General features: G+C 33.2%; 1 protein-coding gene across 5 annotated transcripts in view; it reads left to right on the forward strand.

The window, feature by feature from the left end:
* Window positions 1-18,586, forward strand: part of RAP1GDS1 (RAP1, GTP-GDP dissociation stimulator 1) — a 138,514-nt gene that overhangs the window by 56,486 nt on the left and 63,442 nt on the right. For all 5 annotated transcript variants that reach the window (XM_008571378.1, XM_008571380.1, XM_008571381.1 and 2 more), the window contains exon 4: window positions 2,086-2,211. In XM_008571378.1, the coding sequence (XP_008569600.1) occupies window positions 2,086-2,211 (126 nt within the window). The remainder of the gene's footprint in view (window positions 1-2,085; window positions 2,212-18,586) is intronic.

An 18,586-nucleotide genomic window follows, 5' to 3' on the forward strand; every position in this document is an offset into this window, starting at 1 on the left:
TTGTCTTTTCCCATGTCCGGCAACGGATCGCAACCCTCAGTGTTGCCCCCGTACCGGACTGGGGACCGGCAACGGGATTGCAACTCTCAGTGTTGCTCCTGCACCTCGCTCAGCCAGTGAGCGGGAACTGGTCTGTATGTGGGATCCAAACCCTCGGGCGGGAGCGCCACCGCGCTTCCCAAGCGGGGCACTTAACCAGTGCGCCACCGGGCCAGCCCGATATATAGTATTTTAAGCAAAAGATTTCTAGGAGTTTACTACCTCCAGAGACTGGCATTGTTGCTTTAACATTGACTGAATGCTGAGGAATATCCTAGCTTTGTTTTATCTTTATATGTATTTGAGTAAGAAACAGTTCAAAGACATTTTATTTGATTACACAATTGTCCTATAAGTATATACCCTCCATCATTCTAAGAATACCTGAAACTATTGATTGTAGAATCAAAACTTTGAAAGATTGATATCGTATAGGCAATTACAACATACAAGCAAAGAAAAATAGTAATTTATCGATGTTGCCATTGCCTGAAGAATAGCAACAACAACAACAAAAAACAGACAAACAAGGTAATAAGATATAACAACAGGTTCCATTTATGAAATAAGAGTATATATCAGACCATTCCTAAATTTCTTGTTTTAGTAGTCAGTGAAGTGATCTCGCTGTTGAAAACTAGGCATAGTTGGGCAAAAAGGGTAGTGAATGTCTGTCTTTAATTTGAGTTGGTGGCATATCAATTTAATATTTGAAATCTATAAATATTCTGAAATAACCATTAGTTTACAAGGTAGACAAGTAGGATGATGTGTCGTCTCTTATAGATGGTCACTGAATTTATAGACATATATAGCATAATTTGTTTTCCCGCCAGGTGGTAGGATATCTCATACTACTTAGTTAAAACCATCAATGATAAACTTAAAGTTTAGCTTTAAAAGTAGAAAATACTCTCAGCCTTGTAAGTTTCAATTATGGAGGGTATTCAGTAAGATAGTGATAAGTAAATAAGATATGATAGGAATGAAATCTTTTAGGTGGAGAAGAATACCTCTGTGACTTACAGCTGTCTTACGGAGGAAAAGTTGTTTCAGAGGAGACAGCTAACATAGCAGCCCTGTATGGTATGCTCTAAGAATTTTTAAAATGAAGGGAAAGAGAAGGAGGATTGCTTATTAAGGTACATGTGGAACACATTAAGGAGTAGACCTCCTTGAAGGTGAGAATGAAAAGATAATGATTTTTTTTTAGTAGGACAGGTTTTAGGTCAAATATTTAGCTGTTTGTCGACTAACTTTATTAACCAGAACAGCTTTCATCAATTACATATCTTCGTTATCCTTCAATTTTGTAGAAACATTGAAAAAAAAGTTTTTCTAATCATGACTATGGTTATATTATTGGGAGTCAGCAAATAGACAATGATATACTATAAAGTTAAGGGGAAAAATGAGTTTGAAGTATAATAAAGCTTAACATTTGGTGCTTTAGACCTATATATGCATGGGTACAGCAGCAGATATGAGTGAGCCATAAAGTGGGTTTTAATAAAGAATAGGAATGAAGATAAGGAGTAAATGATTTCATTAGGTCTTACCAATTGAAAGGTATCTATTATTTTTAGTGATTCACTGAGACCTTTTTTAAAAATTTTATATTTTGCCTTTTTAGAGAACATATAGTAAAAAATTAGGCACTTTGATGGCTTAGTTTATAACTGTCGTACTTTAATTATCAGGCTCATAGAAAGAACATTGCCAGTGTTTTCATCATCACATACTGCTTCCAAAGCACATCCAGTAATTATATAGTGATAAATTAATTGTAATGAAGGGTAATTAAAATCTTTTGGTTTATAGCAGAGACTGTCAGCAAAGAATAATATGATCCCATTCATCTATGTATCCTTATTTCATGAAGTATTTAGTAGGTTTGCAACAGGGTACTTTAACAGAAATGTAGTCATAAAATAGTAAGCCACCTTAAACATTTTAACAGTAGGTATTTATACAAGGAGATGACTTATTTTATTAAGGGAGATAAATTGTGATCAGATTTTTAACTGATATGTCTCTTATTTTCAGAATTTATGCGAGTTCCATGTGTGGATGCTGGATTGATTTCACCACTGGTGCAGCTGCTAAATAGCAAAGACCAGGAAGTGCTGCTTCAAACGGGCAGGGCTCTAGGAAACATATGTTATGATAGCCGTAAGTGTTGAAATATCACTAATATACTCATAAATTTGTAAGAATTATGATTTTCAGATTAATTTTGCTTTGGTGTTAGCACTGATTTTTCTAGGCTAAGACACTAACATGGGCTGGTATGATTTAGCTCTGCTTATTCAGCAGAACCAATGGAAATTTGAGCTATCATATTCTTAAGTAAGAAATTATAGGAAATGAACACGTTTCTTCTACTATTACAAATGATATTTTCAGAAGAAAGTAAGTCAATTTCTTAAAAATTGGGGCTTTTAAATTTAGGAAAAAAAATGTGTATGTCTTTTCAATTAAGTTCTATTGAAGTACTATCTCTGAATAAGAATGCTTATGTGAGTTTCTAGGTCTGTCCAAATATATTTTTAGTTACTTGCAATTTAATAAAACCAGTCATAAAAACCATTATCTTCTCAAAAGCTAGATTGGCCACTGCGTTTGCATTGACCCCATTCCTATTTGTCATTATGTCATTGCCATCCTCACCACCTTCTATAATACACTGTTCCACTAGGCAAAGAGAAAGCAAGAACTCAGGTGTGGGTATATTGCAAAAATGTTACAATTTCTACTGCTTTTTTCCACATATAAACAAAATACAGAAAAATCTTGAGTATATTCAGTTTAATTAGGCTTATCCTCATTTTCCTTAGATTTCTATTTTTGAGCCCAAAACATGTATTTTATCATTCACCTTTAAAGCCTCTTAGGAATTTAGTTTTATTTATATAACTAGGATAACTTCTAATGCTAATTTTCCCTGTTTATAAATATAAGTAAAAGGGCCATGTCTTTTGTAACAGGCAGCACTTCAAAAAGTGATTTAAGCGAGTGAGCCAAATAGAAAGTGAGGGCATAGGCTGGCCGGGTAGCTGACTTGGTTAAATAGTGGTGTTGGTAACACCACCGTCAAGGGTTCAGATCCCCAGACTGGCTGGTCACCAAAAAAAGGGGGGGGGGGACATAAACATATTCATTTATGGTATAAGAAAGAAGTAGGAGAAAAAAGATTGAAACTACAGTTATCAGTTATAACTGATAGAGCAATTGTAGTAAAACTAGCCTCATTTGTTCCCCATTTCTTACTTTTTCTGGAACATATGTTACTGTAGTTGTAATTGTTGAAATATCAATAGTATGTCTGAAGACATGGATGTCTTAATATGAATTTTAACTTAACAGTTGCCAATCCCCAGTACTGCATATAAATTTACCTGTCTGCTTCTTCATTTCAGTTCCTTTTTTTGAGGGTATTAGCTTTATTTACAAAATTCTGTTGCTTTATGTTTATTACTGCATTTTCACATTTAGAATTTCTGTTAAACACAGTAGATTGTAATCTCAGCTTTCAAGAATGATCCATTTAATGTATATTTTACATGGTTAATTTTAGCAATTAAAAAGACCTCTGCAGAATAATGTCAAAGATTGATGGCATGTACTTGCAGAGTATTGATTATTACTGTTTTTATTCTTGTCCTTCTTCAGTGTTTGTTACTAGAATTTAAAAGCTACCAAAAGTATACTTCAGACTTTGTTCAGTTTAGTTATTCTTGAATTATGCATTGTTTGAACATAGGGAATATTATCTGTTTTGAGTACTTCTGTCCTTTCCTGGAGTTTCACTAAGTATTGGCAAAATAGAAGAAACACACAGTGATCTTTTGTCTCATATTGCTATGATTTTTATGGACACAGAGCAATTTTATTTTTTGTGTATTCTAAAGAAACTTGAAGTTAGGGTAATGTCTTGTTCATGAGATTATCATTTTGATAAAACTGAAGTCTGTTATTACACTATTTATCATATCCATTTACGCTATCATATGAGATATATAGTATAAAGTTCTGTGGATATTCTTTAGGCTATGCAGTTATTTATTTTTTGTTTCATTTATTTATAAATATAATCACTTTATCTCATTTAATTCAATGGAAATTATAGCTAAATGGATAATTAAGCATAGTGAATAAAGACCATATTTTTATACTTTTAAACCTTTGTTAAGGAAAATGAAGTTAGCAATTTTAAAATGAATAAATATAAGTAATTAATTACTGTGAATCACATGATGAAAATGTGTTTATCGTGCCATCCTGTCTTATGCATATAATTTTCATAAGATTGTATGCTTTCTTACTCTTTCATTTGAATTTAAATGTCTATGAACTTCTTAGTGATTTCTCCAGAATTATTTCAGGAAACTACAGTGTCTTTATTTGAATGAACAAGAATGATGTAAAAGCCTATAAATGTGATGCTGTGTGGTTGATTTCTGAATTTATTTGTAATACATTTTTCATTGTATTTATGACAATTGGGAATTTTAAGAGACCCAAAAGTTTTAAAAAGGTTTTAATGGCTTCTATTTTAACTAATTCATTAACCTTCTTCTCTCTCAGGAATGTAATGCTTTATTTTTAAAAGGAAAATAGAAAACTATACATAACAGCCTTGTAAATACAAGGAATCTTTTTCTTCCAAATAAAGTATGTTTTAAAATTCACATGCTTTTGTTTTATCAAATTTACCTGTCAGACTACTCAGTTTTGTCTTTTAATTAATGTATTCCAAATGAATTTTTTTTTAATATGGGTTTATTCAGGATGATAGTAGGCTTACAATAGAAGTAAAGCTGATGTATACAGAAAGTACTATAAGGAATTCACTATTGGAGATAAAAACTTGAGATATTTGTGCATGTTTTATAGATTTTTACTTTGACATCTAAGAAGGAAAGTATTTGCTGTCATCTTTCAGTTAATATAGTTTATTTGAAAGGGGGAGAGCTCCAACTGTAGATTACTTACCATAAAAACCATGGAAATTTTTGGATAAAAAGTAGGTCAGATTTCAGTTTTACCAGCCTTGACAGTGTCCATTTTAGAAACTCTTTCTAATAGAAAAAAACACTCTTATATAAATCTAACATGGGGTAACAGACTGACATCACTGTTAAATGGGTCAGAGTAAGGCTTTGTTGCTTGTGAACTTTTTGAATCTGTCTCCTCCTTGCATATGGAAGTGAAAGGATCACTAGCTGGGAACATTTTTCATTTAAAAGGCCTAATCTTTTTACTTTTCTTCCAGAGAGCCTCTAAGGCAGTTCATTTATGGGTTTCTCTTTCAAAGCATCCAAGCAGACTTCTGATATAAGCAACACTTTTAAACTATTTTACCCTTTAACTTTGCCAGAATAACTCTATCAGAAGTTTGACATCTTTTAGATTAAAGAAGAGGGAAAAATTGTATTTCAGCAAAGCTGTGTATATGATGGGATATGCTAGGGAATGCAGTTTTAAATAAAGAGAAATAATACAGTATCATATTTCAGAAATACATACCTTTGACCTATTTAATTACATATTCCTCTCAAAGGTGATATTTAAAAAATGAGTGTTTTCTCTATCTGGCCATCTTTTTGGCATTCCCTCCTTTCAGTGATTTGTTTTGTTTATACAGCTGTGCACATTTTAAATTAATGATACATTTAAATGACCTTATACTTTTGGAAAGTTCTTGTTAAAATCCCATCCTATATTTATAATTCCTAGGGATATATCGGTGATTAAAGACTGAGTTTTCTCTGTTTGTGGACATTACTGTTTGAGGTCAGGAAATAATTGATATTTGAAGAACTGGTTGAAAGATAGTAGTGGCTAGAAGAAAATGATTATGTGAAATTAAACATTTGTGCCTTTTTATACACAGGAAAAAGAATGTATAAACCAATGAATACATTTTAGAATTAAACAGGTATACCTCTTTATAGAAATATGTTGCTTTGCTTCCCACGGATTTGTCACCTCTTTCCCTCTGGGTGATGGAGCTGCAAAGGATTATTCAAAGCCCATCTCTTCTGAGCAGTGAGAAGCCCTGAAGGGGTTAATCTCCCAGAACCCTCAAGAGAGAGGCATTCCTTCCATTTGAGAAATTAACCGTGAATTGGGGTTTTCGCCCTGCACTTATTCTCCAGACCGGGAAGTTACAGGAAAAGAATATAGGTGGGGTTATAGTTTAACAATATAGGCTGGTAACATTCAGTAAAACAAGCAAGGTGACATTCCATAATGCAATTTGCAAGAATTTAAGTCAATCCACCAACAAAAGCTTGATCTTAGCAAACATTCTCTCTCCTTACAGCAATTTCCCAGTATCTTTACGTATCAGTTAGTAACCTGTCTGTCCTCTGAGCCAGCACCCTTGCTGTGCTACAATTCTTTATCTTACAACAGAGAAGAGCCTGGGGAAAAATTTCCTGTCTTTTGCAAGGTTAACATTTTATATGTACTTTTAAGAAGTTAGGCTAAACCTGAAACTGCAGGAAACTAGGCCCTGTGAAATTATATTTGCTTTATGAATGTAAGTATACTCCACAGAAATAAAACTAATGCTTGTTATATAACTAGTTCTGTTACTGGAAAGATATGCACACTTAAGCTCATATGATATGCTATCTCACGTGGTATAGAAAAGAAAATTATATTCTTGTTCACTGATAAGTGAATAAATATGAGGTAGTGATTAGACTTGCCAAGCCAGTGTTTATTAAATGAAATAAATATTGTTTATTTCCTTGATTTCAAGTGTAAATGGGAAGGATGCTCAAATATGTGCATGTACCCATTTGTGTATTAGTAATTCTTACTGTGCTACATTATTCATATATAAAGGAGGAAGAAAGAATTTTATAGTGCTGACTGCAAATGCTGAAAAGTAATTATCAATAATTATACAATATTTTATAATGTAAATTGGTCAAATAAGTATGTATGAGTGTAATAGACACGCTTTGAAATTGCCTAAGTAATCAGAGTGTATTTGTAGCAGTTGTATTAGGCAGGGAACTATTTATAGTTGGCATTTAAAATAAATATTTATTTCAGTGCAATAAATTAGGTTATTCGATTAATTATGTTATTAAAGGGTTTTGCAGGTCTGTAGATTTACCCTATTTTTTTCTGGTATTTAGTTTTAGAATGAAATAGGATTATCAGCCAATAAGTAGCATAAAAATAAGATTATTCAACTTTCATCAATAAATCTGTTGTATTTTATGAATGAGTTTATCATCAAAGTACATCATGTATGTAAGAATAAACTATATGCTACTGCTACTTTTAAAGGCAGTAATTATAACTATTATTAAATGAAAATACTCTATTGTAAAGATGTCATATATATATAGAGAGAGAGAGATTGAAGTAGATATTGCTTTATAACACTATCATAAGTGCTAAAAAAAATTTCATGCCATTAAGGTGCTTTTAATACGGTAGAGAAAATAAAATGAACAAGGGAACGTATCTTGACAAAATACACACTAAATATGTGGGTTTTGATCAGAATAAAAATAAATGGATAGTGAAAGTATTATTGCAGCTGTTTTGTAGAAATCAAGCAAATAATGCATTGATTAGAAAAGAAATGTAGTTCGTTTAAAAATTATATAATTATAAAATTTTAATATACCCTCTAGAAGGCAGATATTGGAAATGGATATGATTTCCAGCTCTACCATTTACTAAGTTGTCATTTAATCTTTCTGATTTTAGTTTTCTCATTAGTAAAGTGGGCTTTTTATGTGAATTAAATTTATATATATATATAGAGAGAGAATATAGGTTATGAACTGCTGTGCAAAGCAAATACTATGAATATTATTTTCTGAAGTGTGCTGTGACATAATGTAATACACATGTTAACGCATACGTGATATTTACATTAGTGATATAAAAGCCAGAAATCATTCAAAGAGGCAAAGATAATTGTACTGAAGTAGGAATCAGGAATAATGTACTTAACTATATACAAACACTCATTTAATTTGAGCTTCTTAGCAGGCATGAAAAAACAATGTAATATTCTATGTAATTTTTATTTTATGCTAAAAAGAAATATTTCAGTTCTTCAATCAGATGAAAAACCATTGAGACAAAATGCTAGATGGGATTTATCAAGATATCATTAGTTCTCTAGATGAATTTGTGCACAAGTACAAGTATATAAAAGACATTGATGTGTTACAATGTCTTCAATAATGGCTGTACAAAAGTTGCCCAGATATTCTCCGTGTGATTGTTTCTTGTACTAATCTTCAACAGAATCCGAGAAATAGTACTGATTAGTTTAGCAAAGGTGGTTATGTTTGGGTAGTATAGCCCAAATGTGTTGTTTGGTGGTTGAGATTGCTTCAAGGATACAACTTAAAAATTTGAAATGTGAAGAAGTTTTGACCTGAATACATTTACTAGGTTAGTTGTAAACCACAATACAATTCTACTTTGTATTCATTGTTAGTTTCTGCATGTTGTATAACATATCCAATTCTATTTTCAGAGACCAAAAAAAATGCTTATCTTTAATTTTTTAAGCCTGTTATCAATTTGATAAAAATCAGATTTGCATGAAAGAGAATATGTAAAAATACCACGCTGGTGGTGGCTACATGAATCTGTACATATGATAAAATTGCTTAGAATCATTCATGCCCGCACACATACACTAGTGCATGTAGAAACTGATGAAATCTGAATAAGGTCTGTAGATTATACTAATGTTAGTTTCCTAGTTGGGTTATTGTTCTAGAATTTTGTAATGTTAGCATTGGGAGAAGTTGAGTGAAGGTATATGAGACCTTTCTGTACTTACTTTTGGTGGGGGAGGGGTACTTCCTGTGACTCTCTATTTCAAAATAGAAAGTTTAAAAACTTCATATATCCAGGAGGCATACATATTCTTTCTTCTATGGGAAATGACCTTGTTTCTTTCAGCCCTACTTGGGGTGGAGGATGAGAGAGGGATGGGACATATACACACATACACATAAAATTTTAAAGCATGTCCCACAACGATAATTTTTTTTACTGGGTTGGTGCAATTAAAGTGAAGGACAAAATTGCTTCTAATTTTTTCTCCCTCCCAATTTGATTTTTAGGAAGAAAATCAACAAAACTGACAGCGCCAAAGTAAGATTTAGGGAGAGGGCTAGGACCCTAAGAACAATGACAGAGTAAATTTCCTAGAGAAGAGATAATTGATGGGGAAAGATCATGAACCAAAAAAAGAAGAAGAAAGAAATTGTGAACCCAAGTAAATGGGTTGTTATGAAAATGTGAAAAGACATTACTGCCTTAGAGAAAAATGATAGGAGATAAGTGAAAATTCTAAAGTAGTAAATTGGGCAGTCAAGAGTGTTTCTGGCATGGCCTCCATCTTCCCAGTGAGGTAGAAGTCAAGCCCATCTGTTAATAAAACTCAGCAGCAAGAGGATGGTAGGAAACTTTTTGTGTTGGAAAGTTCATAATTGGGGCTGTGCAGAATGTTATAAACAGTCATGAAGATAGGATTTTTAAAAATAACCAAATGGTAGTGTAGGTCTCCTGTGGTTAGAGATCTTGATTTTATATCCATTCATTAATGGGTGTTGTGCACTTGAAATTTCTGTAGACTAAGGAGTTATTTTGTACTTTGAGGTGTGGAGAGGAAAGAGGCACTGAAAGTAACTCAAAGAATTGATATTTTCAGTTTTGTAGCAGCATATAGTTTGGATTGGAATGAGAAGAGATGTGAAGCTGAGATATTAGGAAGCTGTTATAGGGGGGCAGGTGTGATGTGGTAAATGCTGACTGGGGCAGAGAGAATGAAATTAAAATGTGAAGGACATAGTAATCAGATGGAGATGTTCATCAGTTTGGTTGGTTCTTGCGTAGCACTGCACCAGGTTAAAGTAATGGTAAATACTTAACCTGTCAGATAGTTTACACTTTGAGGAACTACGATCTTTCCATCGTTGTACTTGATATCAAATTAAAATCCCTCATTTATTAAAATGGTATTAAAAGTTCTAAGATTCTATGCATTTTTACCTTAATAAAAATTCTAGGATAAAGAAAACATGATATAACTGCTTTTTTCCAATGCTCGCTTAGTTTCCGAGTACTATGTTATAAAAAGCTAATGCCTTGGTGAAGACATGGAATAATAGTTTTTGAGTAATTGTTACTAATTTGATAAAAAAGAAAGTGGAAGCAACATGTGAGATAGCATTGCACATGGCAAAAATATTAGATTATTTTTCTTGAGTTCAAGAAGAAGTCATATATGGTTACCAAATTAATTTTTTGTCTCTTGGATACCAAGTTCCCTCCTAGTCTCTGAGTCAAAAGCCCAAATGGCCTTGAGAATTTTTCCTACCTGATAACAAGTCTTTCGTAGGGTGGGGAAAGTCTAATTATAAAGCTCTAGAAAAAAAGGTCTTTTTTGTTGCTTTTTGTAATTTAAATGTTTTTTTTTTTCTTTACCTTTATCATTTTCACCTAAGGGTAAAGTCAAAGTTCAGACATATGAAACATTAGATTTCTAGTTTTCTTACTGAAACTCTTTGAACATGTATTATCCTCTGCTCTTTTTAAGTGTTTTGTTTTAATTTTGCTAATTTTCTTTTTTGTGCCCAAGCTGTGAACTTTCAGTGTTTTTAATCAAATTTGTCCCTGCTACAAATTGGGGGTGCTTCCCTGGGCTGAGAGGGAATATGAAAAATAAATGCTGTTTAAGGGTGAATAATTCACATTTTTCCTGCTGAGTGGAATAAATGTTTATACCTTTTGAGAAACTGTGTTATCTTCAGTTCAGGTAAAATTCTGAAACATAGCTATATTTGCACAAACACATATACATATGTTGTATATAGTCTTGTATTTTCTTTTAAGTATAAAGTAGCTTTCTACAAAAACATCTCATATTTAAAATATTTGGGATAAACTTTAATTTTGATTTTGAGCAATTGGACTAATAATTTAGAGCAATAAATTATTTACTTGTTATCTGAATGCTATTTAGAAGTCACTTTAGGTAATTTTAATAGACATTAATTTAGTTTAATAAATTATTTTGTAATTTGTTTATAAACTACAGATATTGCATCTTTTGCTAATAAAATAATATAGAGATATAAAAATACAGGGAGTAGAGTAACAAATTTCTTTAGCAAATGTATTGTCATTTACAGATCCTGTATTATGTAAAGGGTTTTTGAAAAAGTAGAATTATCAAGCAATTTTAACTGATGTGAGAAATCTATTGGACTACAGAAATTAATACTAATATCAGCAGGCATACCAAAGCTCTGTCCACCAGCTGCTGTGCCATGACCTAATTTTAAACTGCATCTGTGATACCAATGCTTTGGGAAATGAAGATTTTATTTATTTCCTCCTGACCTGGCATTACAAATGTAAATATATAAATCCTTGAAAATATTCCTGGATGAAGGCAAAATTTAAACTTGGATATAATACTATGTCATTAAATTGTAAGTTTATGCTTTTTCCATATGGGAGTATTTAAACAGTCATGGTGGCATTTTCTTCACGTCTCATTTTTACAGTTTCACTGATAGAAAAAGCTTTTGCTTTCATAGATTTTACCTGCACCTGGAACATGAGCAAATAAATTGCTTTTTGAATTTGAGAAAAGATGTTGAAGGGTTCAAATTTTTCATTTGAATGCTTAAAGCATTTGATTATGTCTAAAGTCCATAATAGAAATTCACGATTTTGGCAAAATTATAGGGGGAAATGTAAGCATCAGAATTTAATTTTCTTTCCTAGTAGAATTCATAAATACCTCTTGATTTTATCTTAACAATGTAGGTATATCTATTTACCATTATTCTGCTCCAGGAAATTAAAATAGCACTCAGCAAAATTAAAAAGCAGTATATTTAAGAGGAATACAAAAAAATCCTTCATAATCATGCAGATTAAAATAGCCAATATATCTGACTTACAAAAATATACTACTCGTAATGGTTTAGGTCATTGGCTACAAACATTTTTGAGTATAAAGACTCGCCTTTTAACACCAAAAACGATTGTTCTTTTTTCCCTTTGAAGATATAGGTCACATACAGTAATGCCTGTACTTATAAAATTTATGTATTGAGAAAATACATTATGTAGATTCAAAGACTAGAATTTCTATATTGGAGGATAATCCTTTGTCATTTGTAAAAAGTTTATCTTAAATTCAGATAGAGTGTGATGTTAAGGATTGTAACTCAAGATCAAGAGACATACCACCATAGTAGGAAATAAACTAACAAAGATTTAACCTATTGAATCTCCCTGTTTTCAATCAGCCTTCTATATGACCTAGGAAAAATTTATCTCTATTGAATGTTACTACAATTAGAAACATGCCTTTATGTCATTGAAAACATTTATTAATGTTTCTGCATATAGAAAGTCTTGGTACCTATATCATGGTCTATATGATTTGAGTGGGCTTTTCTTCAGTAGTGATGATGAGTAAATGTCAGTAAATTCTCACTCTGTGCCTTTGAATTCTTTGGTGTGTATACGAGGGTACTTAAAAATGTTTGTGGAAAATAGAATTAAGAGATTAAGGCAAACCCTTCCGTGAACTTTTTGAAGTACACTCATATCCAAGTCACAAATATTGATTAAGCCCACCCTGTTCAGGGTACTGTGCCCGGTGATGGGGATCACAGGAGAAAATAAGAGCAGGAAGTCTCTATCCTAGTGGGGCTTGCACAGGAGGAAATAGATAATAAGAAAATAGAAACTACAAAAAGAAGGTATTTACAGATAGTGATCATTGATATCAAGGAATAAACAAGGTGATGTAGTGGAGAGTACCTGAGGGTAAAGAAAGTTCTCTCTGAGGATGTTGTTTGAGGTGAGATCTGAAAAATGAGAATGAGCTAGCTGTGTAAAGAGAAGGGGATGAATATTCCTTATAGAAGTGTAGCAGTTACAAAGCCCTGAGAAGGGAAAGGATTTGGTGTGTTTAAAGAGTAGACCAGCGTCCAAGGGTATCTGATATGCAGTGAACAGGAAGTGTTGTGCTACAAGGTTCAAGGAGTAAAGACTTAAATCATGGAAAGCCTTGTAAAGCATCCTGAAGTAATGAAAAGTCATTGAAGGCAAGGGAGTGACATGATCTGATTTAGATTTTAAAAACCTCACTCTCGTACCTGTATGGAAAATTATTTGAGAAGAAGGGAAGTTAATAGTTAAGAACGGAAGCATGGAGACCAGTTAAAAGATTTTTGTAGTAGTCCTTGCAAGACGTAATGTTGACTTGGAGTAAAATTTGATATTAAGGATGGGGGGAATCAGAAGAATTTGGAAAGTATTTAGAGTGATGGATTGGATAAGGAATGAGAGAAAGGGAGAAATCAAGAGTGAGTCCTAGAATTGGCTCTTGAGTACTGGGACAGAGGATGGGATAATTTGCTGACGTAGGAAAGAACAGAGGTTGCTATGTTTTGTTTTTCTGGGTTTTGCTGTTTGTTTTTATTTTGTTCTGCTAGGGGCAATATTAAGTCTGAGATTCTTTATAAAGACACATGAGGAAATGGCAGGTATGCAATTTCTGTATTTTTTTATTATATATTTTGGAGGTAAACATACAAAAAGTTTAAATAATTTCTTGAATTTAGCATATATTCAGATATTGTTACTTGCACAGGATATGTAAATTGAAGGGAATCATGAGAAAATAAATACCATTTATAGTTTTTAAAATAGAAGGGACTTTAGAAGTCATCCAGTTCACCCCTGCTAAGTTTTACAGATAAGGAAACTGAGGCCTGAGAGTTCAAGTGACTTTTCAGGATCAACAGCTAAATCAGTGATAGTGATGATCAAAAAACCAGGTCTCTGGCTCATTGTCTCTGAAAATAACTGTATTTGAAGAAGTTACCACTGTCATAAATACATAAATACACTGTTATTAAATACATTTATGCTTCTGTGTGAATAGTTGAGCTCTTAGAATGCAGATACAGGAATATGTTCTAAGAATTTTACTAAAAGCTAATCTTAAATCAATATTTTATTTAATCTGTTATAAATCAGAAAAATAAGTTTTACATAATTGAAAGAAGATGGAGCAGAACCAAGTGATGAATGAAAAACTTTTTGTATTTTTCCAAGTTTAAAAACTTTATTTAAAAATGTGTGTGTATAAACATGACTTACCATATTTGATCCTTTATTCTTGACACTTTCTGTAAATATAGAGAGCAGTGTATGAAATACTGTCTTCCATTTTTATTCATTGGGAAATAAAGGATGTTTTGATTTGATTATATTCTTAGTTATAACTAAGGAAATCCAGATAAAAATCTGAGAGTTTTACTGTTCCCATCTCATTAAACCAATTAGACAAACATAGGTATATTCTTCAAGTTTTCAGACAAATATCTATTGCTTTGTGGTTTCCCCTGTACAGAAGGTGTATAGAAAACAAAAATTTTAATTATGATTGTCCTGAAAAATTCTTTGTTGGGGGGATGAAGAGTGTTAAATCTGCCTATTATTGTGGATTCATTATTTATAGATATTAGGAGATTTATACTTATGTTTATTATGAACATTTTATTCCTGCGAAGGTTTATATAAACCTCCTTTGTCCTTTTCCCTCCATCCATTCTTGCAGAAGAGGTATGTATTTTCTTCTCTGTGCTTCCATAACACCTTGTAAAAAAACTGTAGTGAAACTTTTATTCTATTTACTACTCTGTCTTTCTCCTTGGCATAGAAACTCCGAAAGCAAGTATTCACTTGTTTATATTCACTGTGCCTGACACAAAGGCTAAATTAGCCTTTAAAAAGCACCTATTCTGTAATTGTGGATGTGTCAATTTCCCCCCAGTTGTATCAGGTTTTGTTTTATGTATTTTTTTGTTTGTTTTTTGTTTGTTCGCTTTGGTGGCTGGCCAGTAAGGAGATATGAACCCTTGAACTTGATTTTACAACACTGCACTCTAATCAACTGAGCTACTGGCTAGCTCTCATATTTTGAGGGCTGTTTATGGGTGCTTACACCTTAAGATTGTTATGTCTTCGTGATGAATTAGCTCCATAATCATTGTGTAATGTTTCTCTTTATCACAGGTAATGTTGTTTGTTGTGAAGTCTACTGTGCCTGACTATATAGACATACCAATTTTCCTTGGATTAGTGTTCGCATCATATATCTTTTACCATCCTTTTATTTTTAATATTATTGAATGTTCTTATATTTAAAGTGGGTTTGTAGACAGCATGGTTGAGTCTTGCTTTTTTATCCACTCAGACCATCTCTACCTTTTAAGTGGGACCATATGTATTTAATGTAGTTTTTGTGTGGTTGGCTTGAAATCTACCATCTTCCTGATTGTTTTCTGCCTGTCTGAATTATTCTTTGTTCCTCTTTCCCTCTTTTTCTGCCTTCTTTTGGATTATTCTTCTCATGTATCTTCATTATTGGCTTATTATACTTTTAAAAAAATTTTAGTCAGTGCCCTATGGTTTGCAATATATATCTTTAACATTAATATTTATTGCATAATAGGTTTGTTGGTAGTGAATTCTCTCAGATTTTATTTGTTTGAAAAATTTTTACTTCACCTTATTTATTGAAAGATATTTTCATTGGGTATAGAATTCTGGGTTGTACTTTAAAGATGTTATTCCTTTGTCTTCTAGCTTGCATAGTTTCCAGCAAGAAGTCTGCTGTGATTCTTATTTTTGCTCTTCTATAATAAGAGATGCTCTTTTTCTTTGGTTTTCAGCAGCTTGGCTATGATGTGTCTTGGTGTGTATAATTGTTTTGTTTGTTTTGCTTGGCGTTCTGTTAAGCTTTAGAGATTTGTGGCATGATATCTTTCATTATTTTTGGAACAATTATCAGCTATTAACTCTTCACATATTTCTTCTACTCTGTTCTCTATCACTTCTCCTTTTGTTATTCCAGTCACACTTACGTTAGACTGTTTGCTATTTTTCTTCAACCTTTGGGTGCTCTGGGTTTCCCAACTCCCACTACGTTTGTCTTTTTGTGTTTTAGTTTGTATAATTTCTATTGATTTACACATTCAGTGAGTCTTTCCATGGTTTTGTTGAGTCAACTATTCAGCCTATTGAAATAATTCTTTATCTTTGATATTATGCTTTTTTTTCTTGTGGTTCCATTTAACTCTTTTTTATAACTCTCATTTTTCTGCAAAATTCCACATCTGTTCATGGATATTATTCACTTTTCCACTAGATCCTTTAATATATTAATCACAGTTATTTTAAAGTCCTTGACTATTACTTTTAACATATGGATTACCTATGAGTCTGGTTTTGTTGATTGATTCATCTTTGACATCGTTTTTTTTCTCCTTTTTTGATACATTATAACTCTCATTTTTCTGCAAAATTCCACATCTGTTCATGGATATTATTCACTTTTCCACTAGATCCTTTAATATATTAATCACAGTTATTTTAAAGTCCTTGACTATTACTTTTAACATATGGATTACCTATGAGTCTGGTTTTGTTGATTGATTCATCTTTGACATCGTTTTTTTTCTCCTTTTTTGATACATCTCTTAATTTTTTATTAAATGCTGGACATTGTGTGTAGAAAAACTGTAGAGATTGAAATTAACGGTATTTAATCTCTGGAAATGAGCACACTTTCTTTTAGGCAGTTAGTATGGGGTAGGACTCAAGCCAGTCTAGTCAGTTGAGCTGAGTTCATGTTTTATTGTTGCTAACCTATTTCAGTGCAGTACCTTCTTCAAATTCCTCCAGAAGTGGGCTGATCTTACCTTGTGCTTAGAGTGGGGTGCTAGAGGACTTTTCTTAGTGTTCGTGCTTTCCCTTCAGGCTTTAGCCATCCATGTATGCCTGCAGAACAAGGGATTCTCTCCATGTTCTTGCTCTTTTCCCAGCAGTAAACTACTGTTGACAAGCATCATGCAAAGCACCTATTATTATTACTATTAGACTGTGGAGCAAAAAACCCATTGTTAAACAATACTCACTTTTTCAAATATGAAGTTTGACTATTTCACAATGTTTCTGTGGAGCGATGTATTGGTTTCCTAGGGATGCTACAACAAAGTACCACAAACTGAGTGATCTAAAACTAGAGAAATCTGTCTTTTCACAGTTCTGTAGTCTGTAAGTTTGAAATCAAGATGTCAGCAGGGCCATGCTCATTCTGAAACCAGAGTGAGGAGGCCTTTTTGTTGTTTCCCAGCTTCTTATGTCCGAAGGTGTTCTTTGGCTTCATAACTTCAGTCTCTACTTCTGTCGTCACATGGCCATCTTCCTTTGCGTCTTTACCTGGCATTCTGCTCTCTGCATCTCTCTCCTGTTCTTATAAGGACACCAGTGATACTGGATTAAGGACCTACCCTAATCCAGTTTGACCTCACCTTAACTAATTATATGTATAATGACCCTGTGTCCAAATAAGGTCACATTCTGAGGTTCTGGGAGTTAGGATTTAAATGTATATTTTGGGGGACACAATTCAATCCATAATAAGTAGGAAAGACACCTGTGTCTTAAAAGCATACTCCCACATCAGTAACATTATCTCATACAAATGAAGATATTAAACTAGAGGATCTGAAAAGCCAGGCTAAGAATATACTCAAAATCAGTTAATCTGCTAAAATTAAAAATTAAAAGGATATGCTCATTAGTAAGTCTCTGTTTCATGAATTGTCTTTTAACTATTTAGGAAGAATTTTGGTATTTGATTACTTTTCAATTCAGGTATATTTAAAGATAGCAACTAACCATTTTCTAAAGTCACATTTCAATGAAAATATTTACATACTTCATCTCATTCATCATTTATAAGGGGCATTCTTCACTCAGATTCTGGTAAAATTAAATCAATCATTTTCTTAACTCATGATGGGATAGTTCTAGGATTTTCAGTAGTATTTTTCATTAGCTTTCTAAGACATCTGAATTTCAAACTGTGTGGAAAGCATACACCGAGAACTAATGGGCTCTTTGAAATTTAAAATCTAGGATTCTAGTCTCAGTTATAAAATGAACTGGTATTGAGTAAAAAGACTCAGTGTAGTATTGTGTCCTTACATTTAAAATTAGTCTAATTTGGAGATCCGCAGAGACCATGCGCCCCGCAGCACCAGAGCTCGACCAAGCAGGTATGCCTCGCCACTGCCGGACTCCATACCCAGCCCAGCTGAGTGCGTGCTGACCAGAGAGGTGCCCCACCAGAGAGGCGTGAATCCCACAGAGACCATGCACCGCACAGCACAAGTGAGCAACCGAGCAGGTAGGTCTCACCACCTCCGGACCCCATCCCCAGCCCAGCCGAGTGCACACCAACCAGAGACACCCCTCCAGAGAGGTCCAAGATCTGCAGAGACCACGCACCCACCAGAGAGGCACCTCCCCAGAGAGACCCAAGATCTGATACGACCACACACCCAAGGTGCCAGCAGGCGACCAAGCAGACACTCACGCAGCCATGCCAAATAGGCAGCCCCAGCAGCATCCTAGACAGACAATAGTGTCGAACCAGTGGACG

Source organism: Galeopterus variegatus, unplaced genomic scaffold (genome assembly GCF_000696425.1).
Source record: "Galeopterus variegatus unplaced genomic scaffold, G_variegatus-3.0.2 Scaffold686, whole genome shotgun sequence".
Lineage (NCBI taxonomy): Eukaryota > Metazoa > Chordata > Mammalia > Dermoptera > Cynocephalidae > Galeopterus > Galeopterus variegatus.